The 27,333-nt window shown below is 40.9% G+C and overlaps 7 protein-coding genes across 30 annotated transcripts in view; 2 read left to right on the top strand and 5 right to left on the bottom strand.

Moving 5' to 3' along the window:
- Positions 1–5,320, top strand: part of Syp (synaptotagmin binding cytoplasmic RNA interacting protein) — a 57,967-nt gene extending 52,647 nt beyond the window's left edge. For 21 of the 23 annotated variants that reach the window (XM_020943800.2, XM_086839384.1, XM_086839388.1 and 18 more), the window contains one exon: positions 266–5,320. In XM_020943800.2, the coding sequence (XP_020799459.1) occupies positions 266–441 (176 nt within the window). In that variant the 3' untranslated portion in view covers positions 442–5,320. The remainder of the gene's footprint in view (positions 1–265) is intronic. The other 2 variants (XR_015273136.1, XR_015273137.1) reach the window with 2 other exon arrangements.
- Positions 5,321–5,542: 222 nt separating this feature from the next.
- On the bottom strand, positions 5,543–10,862 carry Fancd2 (Fanconi anemia complementation group D2). The gene is made up of 13 exons (XM_020943843.2): positions 10,734–10,862; positions 9,923–10,677; positions 9,685–9,826; positions 9,539–9,607; positions 9,288–9,478; positions 9,162–9,234; positions 8,934–9,103; positions 8,387–8,874; positions 8,124–8,322; positions 6,934–8,069; positions 6,648–6,872; positions 6,371–6,590; positions 5,543–6,318 (listed from the first exon to the last, which is right to left on the bottom strand). The coding sequence occupies exons 1-13, from the start codon at positions 10,806–10,808 to the stop codon at positions 5,643–5,645; spliced, it is 4,419 nt and encodes a 1,472-aa protein (XP_020799502.2). The 5' UTR covers positions 10,809–10,862; the 3' UTR covers positions 5,543–5,642.
- A 116-nt stretch (positions 10,863–10,978) lies between these two features.
- LOC110177184 (uncharacterized) lies at positions 10,979–13,276 on the bottom strand. Its single transcript, XM_020943778.2, has 5 exons — positions 13,066–13,276; positions 12,141–12,301; positions 11,988–12,078; positions 11,796–11,914; positions 10,979–11,727 (listed from the first exon to the last, which is right to left on the bottom strand). Coding segments are annotated over exons 1-5 (510 nt in total). The 5' UTR covers positions 13,068–13,276; the 3' UTR covers positions 10,979–11,590.
- Positions 13,277–14,322: 1,046 nt separating this feature from the next.
- Positions 14,323–17,162, bottom strand: LOC110177156 (lymphotoxin beta receptor inhibitor). Of its 2 annotated transcripts, XM_086839418.1 has the most exons (6): positions 16,842–17,162; positions 16,651–16,764; positions 16,340–16,587; positions 15,866–16,014; positions 14,790–15,657; positions 14,323–14,717 (listed from the first exon to the last, which is right to left on the bottom strand). In XM_086839418.1, the coding sequence occupies exons 1-5, from the start codon at positions 16,953–16,955 to the stop codon at positions 15,422–15,424; spliced, it is 861 nt and encodes a 286-aa protein (XP_086695544.1). In that variant the 5' UTR covers positions 16,956–17,162; the 3' UTR covers positions 14,323–14,717; positions 14,790–15,421. The 2 variants fall into 2 exon arrangements, with proteins under 2 accessions (XP_086695544.1, XP_020799400.2); XM_020943741.2 differs by lacking the exon at positions 14,790–15,657 and having other exon boundaries at positions 16,842–17,122.
- A 347-nt stretch (positions 17,163–17,509) lies between these two features.
- On the top strand, positions 17,510–18,636 carry RpS20 (ribosomal protein S20). The gene is made up of 4 exons (XM_020943743.2): positions 17,510–17,599; positions 17,733–17,888; positions 18,115–18,204; positions 18,449–18,636. Exons 1-4 carry the CDS (start codon positions 17,597–17,599, stop codon positions 18,560–18,562), a joined length of 363 nt encoding a protein of 120 aa, XP_020799402.1. The 5' UTR covers positions 17,510–17,596; the 3' UTR covers positions 18,563–18,636.
- On the bottom strand, positions 18,627–19,622 carry LOC110177157 (calmodulin-like protein 4). The gene is made up of 4 exons (XM_020943742.2): positions 19,448–19,622; positions 19,278–19,308; positions 19,151–19,215; positions 18,627–19,083 (listed from the first exon to the last, which is right to left on the bottom strand). Exons 1-4 carry the CDS (start codon positions 19,448–19,450, stop codon positions 18,733–18,735), a joined length of 450 nt encoding a protein of 149 aa, XP_020799401.1. The 5' UTR covers positions 19,451–19,622; the 3' UTR covers positions 18,627–18,732.
- Positions 19,623–19,714: 92 nt separating this feature from the next.
- Positions 19,715–25,711, bottom strand: Adss (adenylosuccinate synthetase). Its single transcript, XM_020943844.2, has 5 exons — positions 25,316–25,711; positions 23,088–23,190; positions 21,116–21,395; positions 20,691–21,051; positions 19,715–20,631 (listed from the first exon to the last, which is right to left on the bottom strand). Exons 1-5 carry the CDS (start codon positions 25,478–25,480, stop codon positions 20,203–20,205), a joined length of 1,338 nt encoding a protein of 445 aa, XP_020799503.1. The 5' UTR covers positions 25,481–25,711; the 3' UTR covers positions 19,715–20,202.
- Between the last annotated feature and the right edge of the window lie 1,622 nt (positions 25,712–27,333).

Genomic DNA, 27,333 nt, shown 5'->3' with positions numbered 1-27,333 from the left:
AAAAAATAATAAAAAAAAAAAAGAATACCAATCCAAGAAAACGAAAAAAATAATAGCAACAACATTGAACCATTATTGTATTAACAATATTTTTAACTCTCTTTCTCTTTTTTTTCTTTCGAAAAACACCATCAACCTTCCACACAAACACCACCACAACGCACACCACAACCAAAACACCAACAACAACAACACACCAACAACAACCCATCCGAATGCGATCCTCCGAACTTCGACCTGGCCGATACCATCCACCAACCTGCAGTAGTCGGTAAACGTAAGTTCGATGGAGGTCACCAAAATCCGGCAGATGTTAAGCGACGTTACCCGAGCGGTTTGATAGGAAATGGCGGCAGTTGGGGCAGTTTACCGCTACCACAGCAACCTTTAGGCACCAATGGTGAACAGTGGTACATGGATACGTTTTCGGCATGGAGTTAAAACCACACACAGCAACAACAACAGCAACAGCAAGTGCAACAACAACAACAACAGCAACATCAACATAAAACAATTGAAATCAGTTAAAAGCATCATTACGTACCGCGTCGCATGGAGGCCAGCAGGTCAACTTCTCCTAACCACATCCTGGAGAAGATCCATTTTGCGTCACAGCAACCACACTCTTACAAGCAATACATTTAGTTTCAACAAAAGTGAAAAAACGATTATATATATATACATAAAGTATAATGAATACCGATTAGCAGCAATTCAGAAAGCATCGTTTAGAGGGATTCGTTTCGAACTTGATTCATTTGCTATGCGAAATATCCATGATAGCAGGTCAATAGGTCGAGTAGAGAGTATATGTATATGTAATCACATAAACAAATAGCCTTTGCAGCAAAACAGCATTTTAAACGCAAATTTTTCATTTAGAGTCTAGCCGATTTTCCCAAAAAAAAAACTTACCAACATTTTAAACATAAAGCCTCACAACGTAGATAAACCAAAGTCAAATCGTTTTAAAAGTTCACAAAACAAAGAAAATGAAAAGTATAAACAAATTTGTCTCATAACGTTTTTAACTTGAAATTGAAACAATAATTGAGCATATAGCAAACCTATATTAAAATGCATACAAATATATTTATCTATAACTATATAGAGAGAGCAGTCTAAGCCCGTACAGATTGATTTTAAATCTTAAGCAGCATGTAGCACCTTTTATACATTGAAAACAAGAAACAAAAAAAGATAAGAAAATGATTAATTCAGATTCGATTTAAAGTAAACACCATTTTACAATACTTGCAAAGGGCATAAATCTTCTACTGTATATAACCAATGAATAGCTGGCAAATCGCTGAAGCAACAATACATATACAGACGAGATCAGGCTCAGAGATGAATTAATGTTTAGCAATCTGACAACACCAAGAAACAAGAACACACAATTCAAATTGAAAAGCAAAGCTTAATGAGGAAACATTGACTGACAAAGATAACAAAAAAAGAAAAATAAAATTAATAATTAGATTGAATGACTTAAAGTGAGAGCGATAAGAAAATACAAAAAATTAAAAAAAAGGCGCCCAGCATTATCATATAATGTCTGGCGGCAGCAACTGGCAAGACTTTCTGCATACATTTGAAAACGAACTATTTTTTAACAAGCGTAAGTTTTAGGCAACTTCAAATCAATTATCTGTCAGAAGTAAAAACGTAAAATTAAAATACAAAAAAATATGTAGAGCTAAGTAATTGCACACACAAAAACACACAAGAGCTACACCTACACTCGAGCATATAAGCTCAAAAATCGCAAGTCAACACGAAATTCGGACTGGAAAAAGGTCCGTGAAATGAAGCAACGAATTAGAGAGTCAGGATGAGGAGGACACTGACGAGCGGAGAGACCACACATCACAAAACAGTAAACTAATAATACAATTGAATATTATAAATTTTAATACCATAAAGCATACTTAATATTAACACACGTACGATGCAGCAATCGAGTCGTACTTAACCGTGGAGAACTAGACAACAAACTATGAAATCAATTAGCCAGCGCTCAAGTGCGTTAATAGCAGCAAAACCTAATTAACTCAAACTATGAAATTCTATTTAAAATCCAGTTATCTAATATCAAGTTCAGACTAGTCTCTTCCCACTTTCCTTTACTCATCATCTACAACTGCTACGCACAGAAATACGGAAATACGGAAGGAGATCCAGCAGCCGTACGCTAAGATAATAATATAACACAGATAATACAGATAATATATCAGATGCCGACTTGCAAATTGAAAACTAAACTAACTCCATGCCTATAAAGAGAAAGAACAACGCCACACACACGTGTCAAAGTACGATTATAGGGAAATCAATGAGAAAAAAAAAGACAAAAACAATGAAACTTGCCTTTCTTTATTAATTTTTATAATTTTTGCAAAAATTTCGAGATAACAAATCGTGTTTGGTTGAACAAAATTCTGTCGTTTAAGTTTCCGCTATTGCAAGATCTCAAGTAAAGCAAAAAAAAAAGTTAATTAATATATATAAATGTATAAAAACGAAAAGAAACAAAAACAAAAAACAAAAAATATATAAATTAGTTTTAAACTAACGAAAGAATACTTCCAATTTTGAACTCAAGTATAAAGCAAAATACAAACTGTTGGCAGTAGTTGATGAATGACGCGTGTGTTTTAAAACGTATCTATGAACATTGTTCAGCATAAGCCTAAAAACAATAAACGTTTTTTTAAATTTAAAAAGTACACATACACAGACAACACACATACACACACACCAAGCAGTTGCCTAAAGTAATGAAATTTAACGATAAAAACAAAAAAAAAAAACATGAATTAAACCTTGCGCAAAATTTGCAAACCAGCAAAGAACTTTAAATACATAATATTAGCCACAAACAATAAGAGAATATATACAACAAATTCTAAATGACCATAGTTAAGCTTAAATTTAGTAACACTCAATACACACACACAAACAACACACACACATATATACACATAATTATAAAAGTAAAGTAAACTGTCGTTGTAGAGGAAGAGAAGTGTGCGCCATTTTCTAACTACAATAACAAAAGAAGAAAGAGAACATAACTAAAATATTTACCATTTTTTTTTTAATTTTTGATAAGTTTCCCTATGAATTTTTCCTTAAATATTTGACGTTTTTCATTGAGAGAGCATTTCAAGCGATCGAAAGGGAGAAATACCTTTTAAACCTTTAATCATTTTATAATTTTTTTTTCTTTAAACACACACAAACACAACAAATTAATTAATTTGATAAGCAAGTGAATTACTACAAATTCTTTAACGCCGCGTCTTTTTGCATGCAAAATTTTCGATTTTTCGCCTTAGAAATTTCCACGTTTGGTGACTTAATTTGAACCTTTGAACCCAATTCAAAAATTGCAAATATATAAATATAATTAATTTTAACAATTTGTTTAATTCGATAACTGTACTGATTTTATATTGTTTTAAATTTGTAATTTAATTTGTAAGTTTTAATTGTTAATGTGTTTTTTCTATTGTAAACTAAAACTAAACTAAATCTATACACTAATTGGCAAATTGTTACACAAAATCCGTTAAAGTTGTCCGATTTCGTCGTCGATTCAAAAATTGAACAATTGAAATTATTACAAAATTATGTGCCGTTATATTTCGAAATCAATTCTTTGGAAGTCTGAAATTGTCCTGCACCCTTGAAACACAAAACCTAAACCTAAACCCATCACCCAACACCCAACCCCCCTCAACCTTTATCCCTAATTGTGTTAAATATTGTAATTTGTAATTTTTGTTTTAATTTTTCGGGAAAGCAAAAACGTTTGGCAAAATTAGTTTTTAATTTGAATATTTAGTTTTGTTTGTGCGCTTAAGTTTTCAATAGTATGTTATATATATATTAAACTATGAATATTAATTTTTAGCAAAATATTTTTACGACCTAACATAAAGCACTAATGTTAAATACTTAAAGAACTAATTTGTTTAGCTGTTTAATTGGTTTACAATCTTTGTGTATTTGTGAAAGAGGAGCAGAGAGCAAGGAGCGCAAGCAAAATTTATCTATGATCTAACAACAATAACTGTATACGTGTGTAAATTTCAACAACCAACAATTTCAACAACAAAAGCAAAGCAACTTCAACACAACAATGAAAAAACAATATAGAAATAGAAATAAAGTCGAAAAGTATCATGAAATAAAAGTAAGCAAGGTGGACAACAAAATTGCAAACTGCGCATGGAAACTGAGCGAAAAAAATGAAAAACTTTACATGAATTGTGATGATGCAAAGGCAAGATTTAATCATAATTACTAAATCTATATATACAATAAATATATATATCTTTCTCTATAAATATATATATTGAGTATATAATGTATATGTAGGCGTAGGAGTGTATAATCTAACTTTACTTTTAAACAGACTGCGTACGTATTAAAAATTTTTAAAATTAATTTGTGTAAAATGTTTTAAGTTTTTGAAAAATTGGCAAATAAAGAAAACAATAAAAATTAATAAATCAAAAAAAAAAAAACACGATCGCATTGTAAATTGAAATATACATCATATATTTCGACCTATTCAAAATTATCTCTCCAAACCTTTTCAGCTCTCAAAATCTTTTCGTGTATATTTCAAGACAAGTATCGGCTAAAACCAAGCGCAGCGCAACTGTTTATAAAGAAAGAGAGGACAGTGGCAGTGACAGTGGATGAAAGGATCAAAATCCCATTGGAATGCATCCACGATTGTTTCTTTTAATTCGAACGAACATAATTTGTATGAGGACAATATTTGTTTCACGCATACACACACGCGTTAGGCTTAGATTCGCTTAGAAAACATATTTGTTTTTAATTTAATTAAATTTATAGTTTGTGTGTGTTTCTTTCGCTCTTTTATTACATACATATATAATCATTTTTATTATCGATTGACCTTTTTAAATCTTTTTTATAAACATCACAAAACATTTGCATACATACATACCTCACGTGTATGGAAAGGGATTCATGAACCGTGAACGTAACGTCGCCAATTATTACGAAATAAAAACAACAAACAAATGGAAATTTATAATAATAAAAAAAAAACAATCAGAATTCATCGTAGAAGAAGGCCGAATGTGAGAGAATGGGAGAACAACTTTTACGTCTTAATAAACAATTATTGTTAACGAAGAAAATAAAAGTGAGAAAAGTGAAGAAGCATATTGTACTAAAATATTTGATATACATACATTTGTTATTATTTGTAATACGAAAATTAAATAAAATTGCATCCAGATAATAAAAAATGAAATAAATAAAGAATGCAAAATCATCTTCTGCTCAATTCTAGATTAAAGATTAAGTATTCACAGACCAAGTAAGCATTTGCTATATCATCTCAATGTTTGCTTTAAGAAATGATATATGTAGATTCAAATCGAGCATATATCATGCTTCGATATATACAATTTACAGCAACTAGTCCTGTCATCGGACTTGACCTCCTTCTCTGTAAGGACCTACATCCCATATTACCAAAATTAAAGGCTCGTTTTAGTTTCGAAAACTCGGACAGGACACTCACCATACAAATGTATGTATAGTAAGAGAAATGATTTATTTGTACCATTAAATTGAAAAAGTGTATAGTTTTAAAAGCATTTACTGCGTGATGTAGACTTACTGCTTCGCCGGCTGCCATCACTTGGTCTTGTGCTGATACTAATGGCGGTGATGTTGTCTCCCAGCACTGTCTCATCGACACTGGTATCGTCTTCGGGTATTTCCTCATCGCTGTTCTCCTCGCCAGCGAATGAACTGACTGGCGTTATGATGGAATCGCCGTGCAAATCCCTGTTTATCATATTACCCATGTGGAAGGCCGAGTGACAATTGTTGGCAGCTAGGAGGGCTTTCACCCGAAACACCAGCGTCTCGATCGTCTCTCGTAAGGTGGGAATGTAGCTGATGATGGCTGTATTTTTAATAAACTTTGAATGGCAGCAGAGCTGGTGCAGGAACCTGGTCACCTTCTGCAATTCGTGCAGGAACTTTGTAAGTCGTTCGGGATCCTGCCGAACAATAGATTCCAGGGCTGACATTCCCTGCTGAAGCAGCAGCTTGAGAAATATTTGCGAGTGCTTTAGAAATAGTCCAAAATTTCTTGGTTGTTCAACAAGCTGAACAATTCTAAGCAGGCCGTTTAATAAGTCCACCGTGGACTCCCAGAGTTGCAGGTGATCTCCTTTTTTGTCCACGCTAAGATGGGCACTTAGCGAGTGAATGAGCACCTCGCACAGTCCACGAAACAGCAGTGGGAAGTTGGCTCTAAGAAGGCAACGGCATTATACAGAGTACTACATGTAAGGACATAGCTTACTTCTTGAAGTTTGGGAAGGAATTCAAAGCCTTGTCCTTGGTATTAAGAATCGCACATTCCTCAACCAACTGTGCCAAAAGCTTGCTCTGATCTTCAGGTGTGGAGTTTTTGAAGAAGCCCTTGACTAGCTCGTCCAGATAGGTATTACACTGCGCACCCTTATCCACTGTTCCAGAATGGTGAAACCATTTACGTCGCAGCAGCTTGTTGCAAAGTGCGCCTGCAAAATTTAATTTTAGTTTGTAGTTAATATTTATACTACAATCTTTAAACTTACGCGAATCCTGGGCATGCTGAAAGCTAGGTTGGCTAGTATTGAATCGAGCACTTCCCAACTTTAGCAGGCAGCACAGCAATCTATGCAGTTGAACCGCTGTACTTAAATTCAAAACCGATTTCTCATACTTTAGAAAGTATTCGAATGTGACAGTGGCCAGGCGTGGAATGCTTTTCTTCTTAAGTGCTGCCCACTGTTCCTTGGGATGTAGTTGATATAGTGACTCTGGAAATAGGATTATTTTCAAATGATTTTAAATATTTTAGAAGCATGCCTTATCACTTACTGTGCAGCAACTCAGCTTGTGACTTATCCATCCACTCGCTCCAGGCAAAGTAAAGGGCAAAAAGGCGAATGCAGAGCCCAAAACAGGTTCGTATGTAGTTGAATTCCTCCTTAAACAGATCCAGATTGCTGTAAACATGGTTGACTTTCACCAATTGTGTGTCGATGGCTTCTGCCAAGGTTCTGAGGTGATTGTTCACCTCAAGCAGACAGGGAAGTAAATCGCATATAAAGTCCTCTGGCTTCGCCAAATGCAGCCTCAGGCTGTCCGTATCGGAAGAGTCCTGCTGCCCATTGACTGCAGCTTCTAGTTTGAGTACCATATCCTCTAACAGAAAACGCAGTTCTAGCAATCCCAAGAACTCGCCAACCTGTTCCTTCTCCAGTGGATAACTTAGGACGAACTTCTGCTCAACCAACAGCATAATGATGCCCACTTCCATGGGCCTATACTTCTCCCGCGGCCCATACATCTGCTCAAAGTCGATCTTCGGTTTAATGGTCTTGCAGGGTGCTACCTTGATCGAAAAGTCTGTCATCGTGGTTTGATTAGCGTCTGGTTCAACCACTGGGGCGTTGGCTTTAGCAGACGCCTTTGGTGGTCCTGGACGTTTCTGGACTTTGGCATTGGTTAAAAACTGGTATGGCGGTGCCACGAAGTCAGGCGGCGCTCGAGCCAAGAGCGGCTTAATCCTCTGCTCAATACGTATAAGTTCGCCAAGTCTCATAAGAACCCGACGTCGAGTGGCGGGATCCCGTTGCGCTGCGAACGCACTGATCGTCACCCGCATCCAGTTGACTGTGTGGAAATAGATGCTCAGAATGTCATTCTGCTGGTCGTCCCGGTAGTTGTCAAAAATGGCCAGATAGTTGTCGTCCTCAAAGAAGGCAGGCAACACGATAGCGCATCCGAGCAAGGCATTTATCTGTTCCAGACTGTAGTGGTGGCGATGGTTGTTCAAGGCCCTGACACAGTTAAAGAGCGGCGCTAAAACATATATCGAATCGCAGGCTTTGGCTTTGGGCAACAATACCAGTTTGGATATGTTTACGCCGATGCTGAGGACCTCCGTGTCGGTGTGAACATTTGTGTCGTCTAATTCGTTAATGTTTAATTGATATTCCAGCTTAATGCCCCTTTAAAAGTAAACTTGAATAGAGTTAGTTTCAGCGGAAGAGGCGTATACTTACTTTACTGTCTCGGCCAGGTCTTCGGTGACAAAGCTGTTCTGAAAGCGAAATGTTATTAGCTCACAGGCCCAGGCAATAAATTGATGATCTGGACCACAGACGGTGGTTCCGTCATGGCGCTGACTGAGAACCGTCGCCAGTTCTTCATAGAAGAGGGCCAAGGACTCGGCGCTGTTCCCTATAGATGCTTCGGTGCGAGCTGTGCAGTGGAAAAATATATGTGTAAGCCTATTGATTACTGTATGAAAGAGCCTTTTAATTACTTATCAAGTTGGAAGCCAGTTTGCCGCGTCCATCTGGCAGGGAATCCACATTTTCCACACTCGTAAAAGAATCGTCAATCTCCACATCATCGATTTGGATGCGCGCCAGAGCATCGATCAGCTGCACACAGCCAATAATACCCTGTTTCTTGATATTGTCTGTTGAGTTGATCAGCTGCTTCTTCACCACCATATCGACCTGCTCCTGTAGCTGCAGGCAGCCAGTTAGCTTAGGATCTGGGAACGCCACATGACAGAGTAGGTCCATGGCAACGCGAGTTTGCGTCAGAGTCAAGTCACTAATCCGGTCCAGCATGGGAATGAGGAGTGTGGCACAGTTTTGCACATCTTTGGCGCTCTTATACTGCAGGTCGCGTAGCAACTCCAGCGCCATGGTGGTCAAGTGGGGCGATGATTTGTCGCAGGTGAGCTCTAGCAGCTTCTTTAAGATATTTTTCTGTATCGAGTTAAATATCTTGAAAAGTATACTGGAAAAAGACAAGTCGTAAGAAAAGGAATAAATATGGATGGTATGTAAAATATTTACCTATATGAGGACTTTGCAAAGTCGGACACAGTTCGGTTTTTCTCGCGCATAAAGTCATGCAGGATGTGCATAAGTGTGCTTATATGCTGCTCCAGTATGTGCTTATAATGCAGTTTTACTTCCTCCAAAATGTTAACCGTAATGTGCTCCAGCTTTATGCGACGACGAAGCTAATAAACAATTCATTAAATTAGTTTCATCTATTTGTTATAATTAATAATAACTTACTATATTTTCAATGTACAAGGAATTATCTTCGTTCACATGTATAAGCAGCAGTAAAACAATTAACTCAAAGGAACTGAAGGAGTCAATGAGTCAGTATTTGTAAATTAATGTATAGTTACAGCTTACGTGAATCCCTCTGCGGGCAAACTAGCAGCGGTTCTCTGCCATGTCTGATAAAATCTCTTGGAACGTATCAGGCCGAGCTCCAAGAAGCCAAAGAGCTCCAGCTGCGACTTTTTGTCTTCAACTGGTGCCGAAGTGTTGTCCCTATGAACCATGTGACGCCAGTTAAAGATTTCTCGCAGTTTGATGATCAACTGACAAAAGGAAAATATATTCTTAGCAGTTTGGTTAAGAACAATATTAGTCAGTCTTACATCGCGCACACTGTCGTCCGTGTCCATTTTCAAAATGTTGAGCATGAGCCTTATGAGGTGCGCCAAGGTCTAGAGAAAAGTGAATTCATAAAAATATGTATATTTATATTGTGTATATTTTGAATATTTTATCTATATCTTCTTACTGTATCTGGGCATTCAGCACTTGTGGCATACTCTAAAATACGCAGACGTAGCCTCTCCTGGGTGCTTTCGGAGAGCGATAGATTGCTTAGAGTGTGCACAGTAGTCATGTGGAACAGGTCTTCAGTTCTCGAGTAATTAATGCTGACAAGATAATAAGTATTATTAATGTTGTTAAGAAATTTTTTTAACTAAAAACATCCAAAAACTTTATAGAACGTCCATTACAGCTAAACTTACATGAGTAGTTGAACAAATTCATCGTGCATACTGGCATCCAGTATCAACTCAGCACTGGCTATGATATCCAACTTGGCCGCATCAGTGGCCCTGTTAAAGATGCCTTCGATGCGGTTGTAGATTTGCTCCTTGTGCGAGGCGGTCAGGTATCGCAGTTGAGCCAGCATCAGCGGCAACAGTGGCAGGGGGATAGCCGCCTTTCCAGTGAGTACGCGGTCTGCAGTTGCCACCTCCTCGATCTTGTTCAACAGCACCTCCACGCAGGGATCCCGCAGGAAGTCGATCATAAGGAAATTCATGAACATGCTGTTCTGCGACTGGTATATCTGTTCCTCCCCAGAGGCGTCCACAGTGCATCCTGTGAGAAGCTTCTGCACCAGCTTGGACTTGGGCGCCATCGCTGCATTCAGGCCCGTCTTAAAGGTCTCCACCTTGTCCGTGTAGGACGAGGCGCTCATGAAAATGTCTCGCAGCTTGGACACAATGGACACATGGTCGCAGGCCAGAATCAGGCTGTCGCCCTGGTCCAACTGGACACCGGCTCGTATCAAAACCAGTTCGAAGAAGTTGTTTGGTTGCCGGGAGAGACTCAGGATGTTCCGGCCGGAGGACTGCGTGCGACCTAGGGTGGCGGCCAGGATAACGCTGTGCTGCGAGAGGAAGCGCTGGGTGTGCTCCTGCGAGGCAGGTATGTTCTCTTCGCTCCCGCTACCCGTGGACTCTGCCGAAACATTCGCAGTGGTATCCTCCTGACGCTGTGAAAGACTCTTGATTCCCGTTTCAAAGAGGAAATTCCAGAAAGTCCACTTACCGGCACTTTGATGGTGGTGTTCTCGTCGATTGTGTTGAGGGCCTTCTGCGGCCGTTTCTTATACTTGCGATACATGGCAAACAATTAATTAATTTCACAAGAAACAAAATAAAAACAAAACAAATTCTTCTGGCGCGCAGAAGTGTGACCGAAGTTCGGGCGCCCAAAAACCTTTACCCTTTGTTTTCGTTGGTATTTTTCCCATTTCCGGTATTTTTGCTTGGTCGTTATTTTAAAGTCGCTCCTTGGCGGAAATTTTAAAATTTTATTCAAACGTACTCTACATATTGCGTATAAAACTATTATTGTTCCTATATCAAATTAACGGGTAATCATATGTGGTGAGTATGTGTATGTGTGCTTAACTGTAGGATCCGGAAGAATGTTCCATAAATTGTTAATCTTATATATGCAATGGAAAAATCCAACGTAACGCTAATGATGATTATAAACTTATATTTAAATTTAAAGCCTTTCGATTTTAATTGTTTAACTTGGGTGCTAACTCTGATAATGTTCAAATGATTCCTAATATCGATTTTCAACTCTTAAAAGTGCAAAAACTCACTATTGTGCTATACATTTCTAAATGTATATATATGCTTGTATATATGTATGGTTCATAAAAAGGAAGTATATGTATGTCTTGAAGTGATTATGCCAGAAATTGACTTATTTTCGTAACTAGTTCATAGAAAATCACTAATTTGGCGTTGTTTTCAGTATTGCTATAAGGTATAATGATGAACTTGATGCCATTTCTATCACACCAATGCAGTCCAAAGCGGAAAATTTGCGATTCCTTCACAATACTGTGTTCCTGGAAACTCTTCTCTAAGTCCCGCTTAAACATTACATTATTGTTTTTTCGCTCGACGCCTTTTAAAGCCCGTCATCTGCTTCAGAAGCTGCGAATTTTCATCATCGAGATCCATGTTTGGCTCCCAGAGCCGCAGTCGTTTGGGTATATAGATTAGGCCCAGAAGAGTTATAGCTGGATTAAAGAGAATATTATAATGAAAATATATATATTCGTAAATATATAAATAGATATATACTCACTGTTTAGCACACAAGGGAAGATCACGTAGAAGTTTATGGTGCTGGAGCGAAAGTATAGCGCCTCGGTGGCATAGAAGACCATGGTGAGGGCCAGAGAGCACCCGCCCATGCTTACCACCCTATGTCACAGAAGAGCAACAACATTAGCTTTATTATTATGCTAAATAAATAAGGCTCGTGGGAAATACTTACGGTCTATAATGGATGTAAAGGGTACAGTGAACCAGAGCAATGGCCTTGAGCAGACAGTACATGCCAATTATGCGTGATATTGTGTAGTCACCTGCATATCCATTATATATTTTAATATAACTCATAGATTCTCAATTTTTTAAAAGAACTTACCTTCTATAAACTGAGTGTCACTATGATCGCCTAGGAAGCTGCGCCTTTCTATATAGCTACGAAATGCCGTCCCCAAATCCATGAAAGCCACAAAGGCAATCCATCCCCGGAAGGCATAGAGCAGACGTTCGCGGGGTCTTCCGCCAGACTGCATGGCAGCCCTATAAAGTTCACAAGTGTTTATGTTAGTATTTAGATTATATAAAGTCAAGTAAAGTTGACAAAACTAGGAACTATTCCACCTCTTTGTTTATTTGTTATCAAGAATTTATAGACTTTACAGTCTTAAATACGGACTATACCCTGCAGGTCCTTATAACCATGTAGTTATTTAACAGGCTACAATAAACCCCCTTGTAATGTACGTAACATAATGATTAAGATTTAGTTCTTTTGATATGCAAACACCATTTGAATTGTCATCGCACTTTCGCGTGTGCATAATTAGGCCTTCTATAATGAGGGCTTTCGGGTATGGAAGGAATCCCAACTGAGCAACCAAGTAATGGCATGTCCAGCCGGCTTATCGACCTCTCGGAATCGCACTCGGAAGTCCCCGGACAACCACCCCTTTTCCGCCCAGGACGGCGAACCCGCCCCCAACGCTGGGTAAAATCGATATTATGGCACATAATATGTACGCTTGGTCCGTTTGTTGTTTGTGCAGCGGCAAATATTTGTGCAAAGTGTAATTCCCGGTTGCACGCGACCACGTGGACCGGACACATACTTGGTGGAGCTCGAGCTCCCCGCCCAGCCGGATTGTTTATTTTCAATCAACACCGCCGGCTGCCTGGGTTGCCGTCGCCCGAGCAACGCGATTTGGCCCCGGGACCGGCTACCAGCCGATCCATAATTATTCCCATGCATTCTATAACACTCTAAATGTGTGTATATATATTTATTTTTGCCACAATTTGCTTACATTTTGCAGAGATTACCGAGTTACACAGCAAACTCGAAGTCTGGCACACGCGGCGTATGCGTAATATACTCGAATGTGCCACTGCTTAATCGGACGAAACTTATTTAATACTGCAGCGAATTGTTTATTTTCTTTTCGGTTTTCATTTATTGAAGCCGAAACAATTTTCGTACCGTCGGCTGCAATGCCTCGCCGTTCACTGATTGGGGAAATTTCCCTGCGCCAGCGACAAGCTTTTATGCTTTTTTGGAGCTTTACGAACCCTTGGGGTTCGTAACGCACAGGGGATACCTGGAGAACTTGGTCTAGAATTTAGATGAAGCCTTCAAGGGTAGATTTAAAAGTTACGAAAATATATTAAGTCTTAACTAAATTAATCATTGCGATTAGTATTCTATATCTCTCACTAATATATAAATCGGAACGGGCTGGGTCAAATGACTAAATCATATAACGGCCATAGGACCAAACGGAAAATATTTTTAACTTTTAGTTATATTTATTTATATATTTATAAATATATTATTTAATATATATGTATATTGTTTTATTATTGTTAATTATAACTTCCGTTTTTGCAATAATATAATATATAATATTTAGTTTAAATAAATGAATAATAATTTATAATTATATAAATAAATAAATAAATGACTGAATATCTCTCTCTCTCTCTCTGTCTCTATACCCTCTCTCCTCTCTCCCTCCCTCTGTGTATCCCAAGCGATAGCGCTTTCCCTCAATCCCTCTCTGTTCATCTCTGGAGATATCTGTTTCTCTCGCACTCTCACTTTCTCTGCTCTCTTCACTCGGAGACTATAAATACAGCCACTGCAGCCGTGCTGGCCTCAGTCTGTCCGTGGCCCTCCCAGTGTGCACATCTGTTGTGATAGTGGTAATGATAGTGATTGCTCTTCGACCGGATAACTATCTCCTGACAATGGATAACCAGGATGATACCATGAACAAACCTCTACACTGGATGAATTGAGCAATGTCGTAAGCGGATAGCTGTGTGTCCTCTACTGCGGTAAGTCTTAACCATGACAATATATCAAGTATATAGATGCTATAGGAGGAATCAAGTTAATACATTTCCTTATTAACTTCTTTTCTTGTTTATAATAAAATAAAGACTGATAACTCTTAACCCGAGATTACATTAAATAGGACATCGAGTAGTCAGAAATAATAATGTATATTTTTATAATTATTATTAAATTATAAGGAAAACCTATAAATTAAAAACTGCTCACATTAATTTCAATAAATTTTATTTAGCAAAAGTACAAAAATTTATTACAATTTTGAAACGCTTAGGATGCATATCAAGTTCTAAGGCTGTAGGTACATAGAAATCAAACCCATAGTTGGTACGTTTCCATAAGCAAAAGTTAAAAAGATTAACAAATTGTCAGGTTTTATGGCTCTCCTAGGTCGAAAGTTGTTCTAGTCCTTGCCAATGTTGGCCTCAGTCTTGCGGTACTCGGCCCAGTCCACAAATCCGTCATTGTTCAGATCCATGGACTTTAGCACATAGTCAATGGTGTCCTCTAGTGCTTTGTCAGTGTAAACGGAACCGGATTTGTGCTCCTCGGGCTCGGCCTGTCCATCTGCGTGGCCCTCGGCTGGTTTCTCGCTACTATCTTTGACTGGAATGGTAATGAAAAGTTACAGACTTGGCAGTGTGGGTTCCCTTAAGACGATGGTTAGGACAAGCTCACCCGAAACCGCTTATTTATGTCTAAGTCTACATTTCTACTTGGTACTTGGGACTAGACGTTCTTGGCTGTGATTTGGATTTGGTTTTATTCGCTAAATCGGTTTTATATATAATAAGTTTCAGTTTCAAAAAGATTTCCACTTGGTAGGCCTTTCTTCGATTTATTTTATCGCGCATTTTTCTTTTATATTTCTTTTTTTTTTGTACAAAACAAACTTTTACACAATCAGTCTGTTGTTGTTGCTGCTCTCAAGTCGGGCTTAGAAATTAGTTCATATCGCCAAATAACTAAAGTAATGAAAATGGAAAACAAAAACGAGAGAAAGCAGTTGAAATTGCACAATCCACTCGTGAGATTCGCGTTCAGTATTCGAAATAGGAATCTTTGAGAAAATTCGTGGAAGAAGGACAATAAGTTACAATTTGTTCATTGAGGTTCTCCGATTGGAATGCTTGCAGCATGGTAAGTAAAATTGATCCGAATGTAATTCTAATAATGTGAATCGACGTAATTTCATGACATCATTTGCGGCAGAAGTCGGGAGTATGTGGAGCACGTCACAATCACGAGACGAGGACATGGTTATGAATGCCAAAACTGAACGGATCTACATATGTAGGTGACGAAGACTACTAATGAATAGGCTGCTGTGGCTGCTGCTGCTGCTGCGGCTGTTGCTGCTGCTGCTGCTGCTTTTCGGCGGCCTTTTGCTGCGCCTTGATGAACTCCGGATAGTCGATGTAACCGTCGCGCGAGGTGTCGTCCATCTGCAGGATGGGATCGATGAGGGCCACTAGCTCCTCGTCGGAGAAAACCTTCTCCTCTACATGCGGCTTCTCGCCATTCGGTTGCTCCTTGCTGCCTTGCTCTGCACGGCAATGAGTTGTTATGGCGGATGCGAGATGGATTAGCATGAGATTCGAGCATGACCACAACCACAACCGGAAACAGCCCCGTTTAGTTACGCATATGCAAAAGAGGTAGAACAGAATAGTGGGTCAAACAAAACGAAACAAAAACCATAGACGCAAATCTTTCTACACGCAAGCCGGACAAAGAGTTAAAGGTGATCTTACCGTGCCAATGGATCAGCGATTTGATCAGTTCACAACCGTCCAGCTTGTTGTTGTTGTCCGAGTCGTGCATCTTGAAGTAGTGGAACTGCAATTCAGCCTCGGACATCTTGCTCGTATCGATGGGCACCTGCATGTGCTCTTGGATGTGACTGTAAATGGTTGAAAATGTAATAAGCACGGGCTGAGTAAGGTTTTTCAGTGTCTAATATACCCTATTTTGCGTTTCGTTGAAGAATATTTTCAATATACATGCTTTAAGAGTATCAAAGAAATAATAGTTCAAACCATATCCGAGTTTTTCAACTAAATTAATTCTAACTACACATTACAATAGTTGGAAAAGAAGACTAGCCGTCTATCTAGACTAGGTGTCAGTTTGGCTAATTTATGACGTTCTCCAAATTAGAACTAAATCCCCCTTGATCGATAATGATTGACGGATCGTGCTTAGTGATAAGATAGGCGGGCACTTACGCGCGTTCCTGTTGGATGTTGCCCGTGTTCAAGACCTGCTGCGGTTGGGCATGGTGGTGACCACCCGCGGGCTGCTGGTGGTGCACCTGCTGCGGCTGCTGGTGGTGCACCTGCTGCGGCTGCTGGTGGTGCACTTGCTGCTGCTGCTGGTGGATTGGCTGCTGCTGCTGTTGCTGCTGCACAGGAACTTGCTGGTACTGGACAGGCGCCTGCTGCTGCTGTTGCTGCACGGGCACCTGTTCATATTGCTGTAGAGGATGACAAATTAAATGCTATCTGTGAAGCAGGGATTAGCATTGCATTCCACTCACATACTGCTGGGGCGGCACTCCGGGCGCCGAGTGGACCTGTTGCTGATACTGCTGCTGCTGGTGCTGCGGCGGCGGCGGTGGATGGTGCTGTGGCACCTGCTGCGGCACTTGTTGCTAATAGGGTTAAGGCAATGGATTACTTAGCGCCAAGAACACAGCTCACAGCTGGATCGAAATCCCATCATACTTACATAGTGCTGCGGATTGACACCGGGAGCGACGCGCTGGCCGGCGGCAAGGGCCACCAGAGCCAGGAGGAGGGGCAGCAGCAGGACTGCTCGCTGGTCCGGGACGCGCATCTGCATGGAAGTGCTGGATTCTAGCGGGGATCGGATCGGGTTCAGTGGCGCCTGTAATCACCACGTCGCTAACTCAAAACACACACGTACACAAATCGCAGCTTCTTTACCTTTAAGCATTCAGAGCGGGCGACAGCTGTTTCACAGGTAATTTTGACAATTCGCCCCGAAATAACTTTAATCCGAGGTAGTTTCGATATTTTTCGGACAACTGCCGCTACTGTTACGATACTATCGCTCCAAACCAACAACAAAGAAAAATTAATGAAATTACTACTATATGCCAGTTTAAACACTTTTTTATCAAACTTAATACGTAAAAAATGTCTAATATTTTTTAACTTTGGGTATTATTTTATTAAAATCGGACTACTAAATCATATAACGTCCAGGAAATTAATAAAAACAACATGTTTTTTAAAATTCAGTCTGTAATCAATCGTGTATGGAATACCCCAAATCTTTTTTATTATTAAATATGCTAGATCTAGCCTGAAATAAGCTAAACTGATGATTTGCAACCTAAACATGACGATTAGCAACACTGCCCGCTGCTCCCCCTCTTCTTTTTCAAAACGCAAACCAACTGGTTCAGCGCTGCTCAAAATACAAAGATTTGAATATCTCGACCAGAGAAATTGCTAAATATGGTAAGAAATCTATCATTGCACCCACCCGGATAAGTGGCATTTGCCGAAAACTGCACTTTTACGTGGAAAAACGGTGCACGTGGGACTCGGTGAACATAACCTAATTCTGGGCATGTTTCTTACACGTCCACAGGCTGCTGCACCCAAGGATATTGAGAAGCCCCATGGCGGCGATTCTGCCTCTGTGCACCGCATCCGCATCACCCTGACCTCCAGGAACGTGCGCTCGCTGGAGAATGTGTGCCGCGACCTGATCAACGGTGCCAAGAACCAGAACCTGCGCGTCAAGGTAAGAAGTCCCGCCATCCAGCGATGAAGCAACCGCATTTACCTGGAGGCTTTGCGTGCCCGCCAGACGCTTAGCCTAGTCATTAATAAATGCTAGAGAGAATGCCTGAATCGGACATTATTTTCGCACTGATTGCTCCAGGGCGAGAATAACACATGGTCCAGGCGACAAGACCTCGCAATACTGTAAGATTTGCCACTAATCGCATCTTTTTTAACCATTTCAGGGCCCCGTGCGCATGCCGACCAAGACCCTGCGCATCACCACCCGTAAGACTCCTTGCGGTGAGGGTTCCAAGACCTGGGATCGCTTCCAGGTACGAGGGTTCTACTCTTTACTTTATTATCCCATCTATGGACAGATCTGATATCGTGGTTGGGCAATACCCCTGTCATTCCACTGTATCTATATGGTCCGCCCAGAAAAAACGTGTTCTCATAGTCCACTTTGTTGGTATTCCTCACAATTTGGCTCTCCGAATTCGACAAACCCATTGACTCTAAATAATATGCTGCCCATCTGTGAGTGGTAACTAATTCTACATTATCCTTACTTTCCAGATGAGGATCCACAAGCGCATCATCGACTTGCACTCTCCCTCCGAGATCGTCAAGAAGATCACCTCGATCAACATCGAGCCCGGCGTAGAGGTTGAGGTCACCATTGCCAACTAAGATCGGCAGATGCTCCTTTTTTACACCGTGAAGAGATTGGCGTGCGAAATAAAACCCCAACTACTTTTCCTAAACTCGTTTATTTGGCTTTACAGCAATTGTGTGTTGTGCGAAATCATATTTGGGTGCGAAATTTGCTGGAATGTTTTAAAATAAGATGCAACCCGGATCTAGTAGTAATCTGGGACTGGTGCGCAAGCTATCTTTACAAAGTCCGCATACCGCACGGTGCTGTTGTTGTTAACGTTAGCCTCTCGGAAAATATTGTCCACCTCGCGCATGGACAGGCCCTCGCCCCAGTTCTGGAGGAGATTGCGCAGCTGCCGGGCGGATATAGTGCCCTTGTTCTGGGGATCGGCTGCCTTGAAGGCGGCAATCACCTCATCCGGGAGGCTCTCCACCTTAGAGTGCTGGTGCATGATGTCCAGGAAGTCGGCGAAGCTCATTTTGCCGTTCTTCTGCTTCAGGTACGAAACCAGTTCTTGGATGGTCGGCGACAGCCCCAGAGAACGCATAATAACCTGAATGACGAAACTATTAGTACGGGTTTCTCTCAGTGGAGGAGGGGTGGTAGGTGATTACACTCACCGTTAGTTCGTCCAAGTTGTTTATTTGGCCCGAACGGGCGAACAGATAAAAGCACTCGCGGAACTCTAAAGGGCAGATAAGAAATACTTTTAGAATGAACTCATCAATGACTGGCTGCCAAACTTACCATCAATGTCCTGTTCTTTAAAGTAGCGTGCCTATAAGAATGACCAATAGAAAGTTGCATAAAAAGAAATGGTTAATGAGGGCAGCCAAGTGGAAAGTGCATTAGTAATAAAATAAACCCTAGATTTATTCATTTATTATTAGTTTAGCCATGTTCTAAGCGTAGCTCACCATTTCGAATCACTTTTTATTGCACTTTAACGGAAAACAAAGAATAAATAAAGTAAACAAGAGCAAATAAATAAATTAAACGAAAAACTCAAACAGGTAGCTGATGAGTGTGACCAGATGTGGGAAATGTAGAAAGGTGTATACTTTCTGGTTGCAGGTAATTTCGATAGAACTGACCGATAGCCGGAAGTAAAAAACTTCCATCGGCTCGATAACCTCTTCCCCTCTGTTATCAAATTTAAATTGGAAAGAAAGAAAACGCAATTATTGTTAAGACTTTAAAATGTATTTACCTTGCGACACAATTACACATGTCAGAGCACACTGTTGTATTTAAATATTAAAACAACATCATTTAGTTATTGTACAATAAAAAATATCTGCTTCCCTTCGCATACAAAATTTGAAACTGCACCTGATGATCTTAAAAACTAAGTACGTCCTCATCAAACAAGAAGTATAGTATATATATATATGCGTGCGTGCCCAGGAGGCAACGCTCAAAAATGAATTTGTGAACATCAAAATTAAGAATTAAAACTTAAAGAAGCAATAAGCTAATAATTTGTGTCCAAATGTTGTAGATAGTCGAAATATTAGTTGTATTGTGGGGTTAGGTCTTTAGTTGTGGTTGGATAGTTAAGCGCCGTCTAGCAGATCAGAGTCTCCTAATGGTCTAATGGGCTTTAAAGCGTTTCCGTCTCATATACACACACAGTCGTAGGCATAAGTACGTCGGCACACTGGCGGTTTAGCTAATGAACGTTGATGATGGACTCACGACCCTTGCCCACACCCACCCAGCGCACAGGCACGCTCAACTCGCTCTCCAGGAACCGGACGTAGTTCTGTGCGTTCTCGGGCAGCTCCTTGAAGTTGCGTACTTCCTCGGTGGACGTTTGCCAGCCTGGCAGCACGGCGTACTCCACCTCAATGCCGCCTAGCTCGGCGATGGTGCCTGGGAAGTGGTCGAGCTTCTCGCCATTGGGCTTCTTGTAGCTTACGGCCACCTTGATCTCCGGCAACGTGTCCAGAATATCCAGCTTGGTGATGCAGATGCACGTATAGCCGTTGACCAACGAGGTGTACTTCAGCAGCGGGATGTCAAGCCAGCCGCAGCGGCGCTTACGCTTCGTGGTAACGCCGACCTCAAAGCCTCGTGTCTGCAGCAATTCACCGATTTCCTGAAAATTAATATAGGCATTATTAAATCGTCCTGAGTTAGTGCTAAACTTGTGCTCACATTCAGCTGTTCGGTGGGGAAAGGACCGTCACCCACTCGCGTCGTGTAGGCCTTGACCACGCCAATCACCTCGCCAATCGTTTGCGGGGGCAGACCCAAGCCGGTAAGGACGCCGCCAATGCTGCAGTTGCTGCTCGTCACATACGGGTACGTGCCAAAGTCAATGTCCAACATCGCCGCGTTGGCGCCCTCAACAAGGATCGTCTTGCCATTTCGCAGGGCGGTGTGCAAGAAGCAGATGGTGTCCTTGACATAGGGACGAACCTTCTCAGCGTAGTCCTTGTAGCGGGCCAGCTCCGCCTCCACGTCCACGTTAATCGATGGGAACAGGCGCACGTGCGTGGCCACAATCGACTTGAACCTAAAGTGGGTAGGCGGAATAGATTAACCCTCTTAACTCTACGATTCCAATAGGCAGTACTTACTTGTCGCTGAACAGGTTAAAGTCGCCAAGCAGCTCGCCGACACGGATGCCGTTGCGAGTAGCCTTGCTGGAGTAGGCCGGGCCAATACCCTTCTTGGTGGTGCCCAGCGACTTGCCACCCTTTTCCGCCTCCTGCATGCCATCGACATGCTGGTGGAAGTCAAACACCAGGTGGGCACGGTCCGAGATGATCAGCCGGTTCTCCAGATGCTGCAGCCCCTTCGCCTCGTTCTTCAGCACCTCGTCGAACAGCGAGGGCAGGTGGATGACGACGCCGTTGCCTGTAAAAGCGAAAAGCGAAAACTTGTACCATTCGTTCTCAATCTGGGGGGATTTCCCCATATTTCCCAGGGCCTCGATTTTAATGAGTAATAAATCAGAAAATCTGCATTGCAGTTGGTAGTTATGTAATTGCATCAACAGTAATGTGACTTGGAAATTATATTGCTTCACGCTCATATTTGGGAGCTAAGTCACTTTCAGTTAAACTTATTTCTTAACTAGCAGACATGCAGACTAAAGACTGCACCTCAGACACGTAATTTGTATCTCCTTTGCAAAGTATATACATATATACATACATATATACATGTGCCTATAGGGCACAATATTGAAAAGAGCAAATAGTGCAAATTTGATTAATAATGATAGTTGAACATTAAAAAAAAAAACAAACCTGCTATCTTAAATAATAAGTTAATGAAAGATAATACTAGGTTTAACCAATGGCAGCGTATTGCCAGCTCTAGGTCGACCACTTGACAGGGACTTTTTGTGTGATTATAATTTGTACTTCCTGGCTAATCACTTCGCTTTATTATTTAAGAACGGGGGCTTTTCCAGAAGCCCCGAAGTGCTAGCGATACTGAGTGTTACGTCCCTTCTGGGAACACCAAGGAGTTTCAAAGCCTATCTATAACAGGGACCCATTTCGGCAATTGTTGCATAATAAGTAGACGAAACGATGACTCTATGAAAGTAATTTCCAAATCATAATGCCAAGGCACGCGAGCTGGCTCAACGGAATAACAGGGTCGTTTGAATTGAGCTCGAAACGGGTAGGGAAATTAAAAATAATAAGTTAATTGCCTGATTAGAATAATTTTCCACAACATACGAGAGCCCCAGACGAGTGTGTTGCCTGTGTCATAAACGATATCTAAACGGCAAAAGGGGTTGCCTGTGTATTGGTGCGGTTCTGATTATCTCACAAATTAGTCTTGTGACAAACGATGACAGTGCGGATACGGTTGTTGCTGTTGGCAAACAATGTCGCCCACACCCCCACCCACTTGCAACATCGATTAAACTTTCAAACCGAATAGGAGAGCAGGACAAAGTTGCGATAATATTGACAACAATGACGACCTTGGACGATGACAGCTGGTGACGTCACTGGGGTACTGGTTGGCACCACTCCCCCGTCCCCCCGGACCCTGATTTAATTATCTCAATTGCTTATCTACAAAAATAGAAAAACCTTTCATTTTCATGGGCATGAGGCGCATCAAAGTCGAAAAACAGACCAACTGACCCGCAAGCCAATGTCAATGATGCACTAAATCTTGCCAGAAATTCCTCTCATACATTTGCCTCTATTCTATATACTCTATTCATACATACATATATCGGGGGTGTGGGTATATAATGCTGCAAATATACATATATTTGCTCGATACGTTCAATTTCAGTTTGCCGCAGAGCGAGTGAAAACTAAAAGCAAAACAAACCGACAACACACCGTATATTTACGACGTATACTATATGCGAAAAATTTTGTATTCTGCTTATATTTAAATTTGAAATAAAGAAAAACAAAAGTGAATGAGCGTTGGGGAAAACAATTACTTGCTTACTTTCATTGACAACTTTTCTCTTGATTTCTTGCTAAAACTTGACTCTCACACCCGTATCCTGGCCGATCATGGCTATATATGTATGCAGCTCCTCGATCCGATATCCTCTCAACTTACCAATCACGGAGACGCACTTCTCGTTCACAACGCCGCTGGGCAGGAGATGGAAGTCGAACTCCGTGCCATTGGCCACCACAGTGTGTCCAGCGTTATTGCCGCCCTGTGGGAAGAAAACAAATAAAACAATATAGTATAAGCCATACGATACGATTCCCAGATATATGAACTATATGTGTGGATACACAGAATTAGCATTGTTTGTTTTGCTCTTGGCGGAGAAGAAAAACAAAAGTTGTGTGTGAAAAATAAATAAATATTATAGATTGTAGTAGTGTGTAAATTGAATAACACGGCCGACGGTACGATATGGCGACTTTGTGTGTGCCCCACGTGCCCACAAATATCGAATGACAATAAACGAAAGCGTTCCACACACACAGGCACAGATAACACTACGTGTATCTGACGGATACGTAAGCACTCGAGATATTTAATGTGTTTTCCTTTTCATTTTGGCAACTGTACAAGTTTTCTACGTTCTACTAATCTAACTCAAAATTTGTCTTCTTTATTAATATTTAATATATACTGTAAAGCATCTAAAGCAAAATGATTAGCGAAAAAGAAGAGTCAAAATTCTGGAACCTTCACAAATCATTGCTAAAAGCCAAAAACAAGATAATCAAAATGTTTACGCCGTGCCAAGGGAAGAGCTTATAGTTCGGGTTTCCGATAAGATACGGGGAAATGGAGAGATCGCGATCGCTGTCGAGGTCCCGCTTTCAGTTCCCGTTCCTATCTGTGGCCTTTTGCGGCGCAGTAAGCGGAATACGGCCGTAATCGCAATCGTTGCCAGAGGGGCGTGTCAGTCGTGTGACTCAGGCCCGGGGTGCGATAACCGCGCCAGGGTTTCCAGCGAAGCTGTTATATAAGGACCGCCCTGATAACAGCTCCTCGATTCTGCTGAACTACTCTGATATGATGGATAGAGTAGTCTCCTACTCCATCCATGCCATATCGTGCATTGACCCGGAAAAGTGGTTATGGATTCGACCTAGGACGGAAATCAACAAGTGGTTGGTCACCATAAACAATCCGTTGGCGACACGCAATTGCCGAATCCCCTGGATGTTTGTTCAGCAAGCCCAGAATGGCGCGGATGCCACCCGCCGGGAAGCCAAAGATTCTGCACGGGTTGCATATTCCCTCCCAATGATGTGAATGATGTTGGCGGTTATGTAAACCTGGCGGTTCGCTGAGCAAGCACAACAGATGCGTGGAACAGAGACGGGGCAAGGAATTAACGTCAGCCGCGAGAGAGACGGCGACTCGGGGCGGGAAAGAGACGGCCAGAACGAGTGACGAATTTCGCTGCGCTAGCATTTGTTGGCAGACTTGCTGACGGAATAATAGTGCTGGTTCTGGCAACAATGAAAAGAAGTAGCTATGGAACCTTTTAAAAAATAAAGAAATAACCTACCTAAACCTTTTTGATTTAGATTTATAGTTTTTATATTAAACAAGTTTTTGAAATTCTCACATAAAAACTTTTTTAATTTAACAAGTTTTTAAAATTCTCACATAAAAATGTTTGTTATTTAAATAATGACAATGGCAAATTATTTAATATTTATGAATGAAAATCTAAGAGGTAGTTTGGTGAAAAATAAAATAAACGAATATTTGATGAATACGTAATAGAAACCCTCTTTGAGACCCTGTCTATACGAAATACATATCTCTAAATATGCTCTGTGGTAGTTTAAGTGGACATTTTCAAAACACTTTCAGCAAAACTCTTCAGAAGGACAAAAACTATAGAGTTTTGCTGGACATGCTACCTAGTTCCTGACCACCGGAACAAGCCACATTCGGCCAGAAAATGACCGGAACGCCTGCACTGCGGAATACACACCAATACATGCAAGGCGAGGCTGAGAACGGGAATGGAAGTGGGAGCGAGACGGGCGGACTGGCGCACTCATGCGCCGCTCGCACGAACACTTGGACAAACACGCTGACGGACGGACACACACACACACACACTGACGCAGCCACATGGCGGGCGCAGAATTGATAAATACAAATGGGAAAGCATGCGGCGGCCGAAAAGAGCGATAATAGTTGGGAAAAAAGTCGCTTCTCTTGTGAAATACCCAGATGCTGGGCACTAGGAGCCGATTGTGCGGCCTGTCCTTGGGCAAGGATAACGTCTGGTTTGTTATCAGCGCATTGGCCGAACCCCCTTTCAGCTAACCCGATTACAGCATACAGCAATAACTCACCTGACACCTGCAAACAATGTCCACCTCTGAGGCCAGCATATCCACCACTTTGCCCTTGCCCTCGTCGCCCCACTGGGCGCCCAGGACAACGTCCACCTTCGACTTGTACATCTTGGTGCGGCCTTGGTGCAGCTGCTCGTAGTGGTTGCCGTTGGTGGCAGACATCTCCCCGGATCAGAATCGGAAGCGGATCGGACACGGAACTCGGGAACTCGGATCGCGGATCACGGCGTTTGTCACTCGCTCTCGAACACGTTGTGATTATTTTCTGTTGGCTGCTCGAGCGTTTTTTTTTTTTTGCCCAGAAAGAAGCGATTGCGGACTGGCGCCGGCACACGGTCCTACTGAGCGCCGGATTTCCACCCGCCAGCGGGAAGGCAACACTAAGCGCGAAGCGTGGGCGGGCCGTGGTAGGGTCACATTTACTGGTCGCTAAAACGTCTAAATTAATTAAAAGTTTATCCGAAAGCTCAATCTAACGGATACAACGTCAACATAAGGATCAGCAGATTGGCAAACAACCTCCTATACAGAGAGGCATCAGATTTACATAAACTATATGGTTCGGAGCTGCAAGAGCTACCTTGTAATATTTAATATATATCTTTATTTTAATAACTGTATCTGTAAAATACACAGTGCCAGATACATTATTAAAGGCAGATACATTATTTTGCAGAATATTAAAGGCAGATGGTGCCATCCACGATGGCGCTATTCATTATGTGTTCAAATTTAAATCAAACTACAGGCAAATTTAATAGATTATTTAATAACTATTAATAAACTATTTCCGTCAAATTAGCAGTTTTTGAGCAAATCGCATAACAGTGATCTAACCTCGGGGTCGGCTCCATACAAAATAGGGCATCCAAAATTGTAAGGCTTATAACTTCGATTTACGAACACGTGCACATATACGCGGTATATAGGCTTACTAGGGGAAGATTAACGAATATTTAGTGAAAATTTCAATTGTTTTTAACCGTCAGATTTCGAGAAAATCGAATAACAGTGGGTGGTGTATTTGGGCTGATAGCTAAGGCGCGAACTATGAAAATGGAACCAGATGGGAACCAGCAGAGAACCACTCGCTGAACCAGACCATGGAACCATGTTAAGAATAAATACTAAATTAAATAAACATGACAAATTGTTGAATAAAACATTAAGAAAAGTAACTGCCCAATAATTTCAAATTAAATCTCTATTAAATCCAACCCAAAGATTTTTAGAAATTAGCGTTTCCTTTTTCCGATCTCATTCACAAACACTGGTTTCATATCGATAGGGGCGCCTCCCACACCCTATCGAAGAATAGCTCGCCAGAAAATATTCCTGTAGACCATTTAAACAATTGTATAAAATATGCATGCCCCATGAATGGAATTGACATTCCAAGCGTTTTGGTAGTTGTTTTATCAAAATCCGTTCAGTCGTTCATGAAAAAACCCCACTTTTGCATTTATTTCCATTAATATTCCTTTGTAGAAAAAATATATCTGGCAGCACAGTCTGCATAAAATTAAGTCAATTTGATTTAAACTTTATTTGAAAACTTATGCAAAATTAAGATCGTAACATTAACGGTATTGCAATTCTGAACATTTTGATCCACGTTTCGTCAAAATCCGTTCAGTCGTTCATAAGAAATCTCTACTTTTTCATTTATTTCCATTTATGTATCGGTGAAATATAAATATATCCGGCAGCCCTGCCTGCCTAAAAACAAGAAAACTTGATTAAAACTTTATGGTTAAACCTATGCAAAAGGAAGACTGTCCCTTAGACGGCATCGCAGTTCTGAACATTTTGATATATGTTTCATCAAAATCCGTTCAGTCGATAATGAGAAATCCCGACTTTTTCATTTATTGCCGTAAATGAATGTATGTACATACATACATATGTACATATGTCTGTATGTTCGACGAAGAATATTAAATAAAAGATTGTGATTTAAACTTAATGGTAGGACGTATGTATTCAAATGGAATAAACGGCACTGTATTGCTGAA

The sequence above is a fragment of the Drosophila serrata genome, unplaced genomic scaffold, assembly GCF_035046125.1.
Source record: "Drosophila serrata isolate PLE 108 unplaced genomic scaffold, ASM3504612v1 contig_364, whole genome shotgun sequence".
Lineage (NCBI taxonomy): Eukaryota > Metazoa > Arthropoda > Insecta > Diptera > Drosophilidae > Drosophila > Drosophila serrata.
The sequence above is the reverse complement of the archived record's forward strand: the minus strand, read 5'-3'. Positions and strand labels throughout refer to the sequence as shown.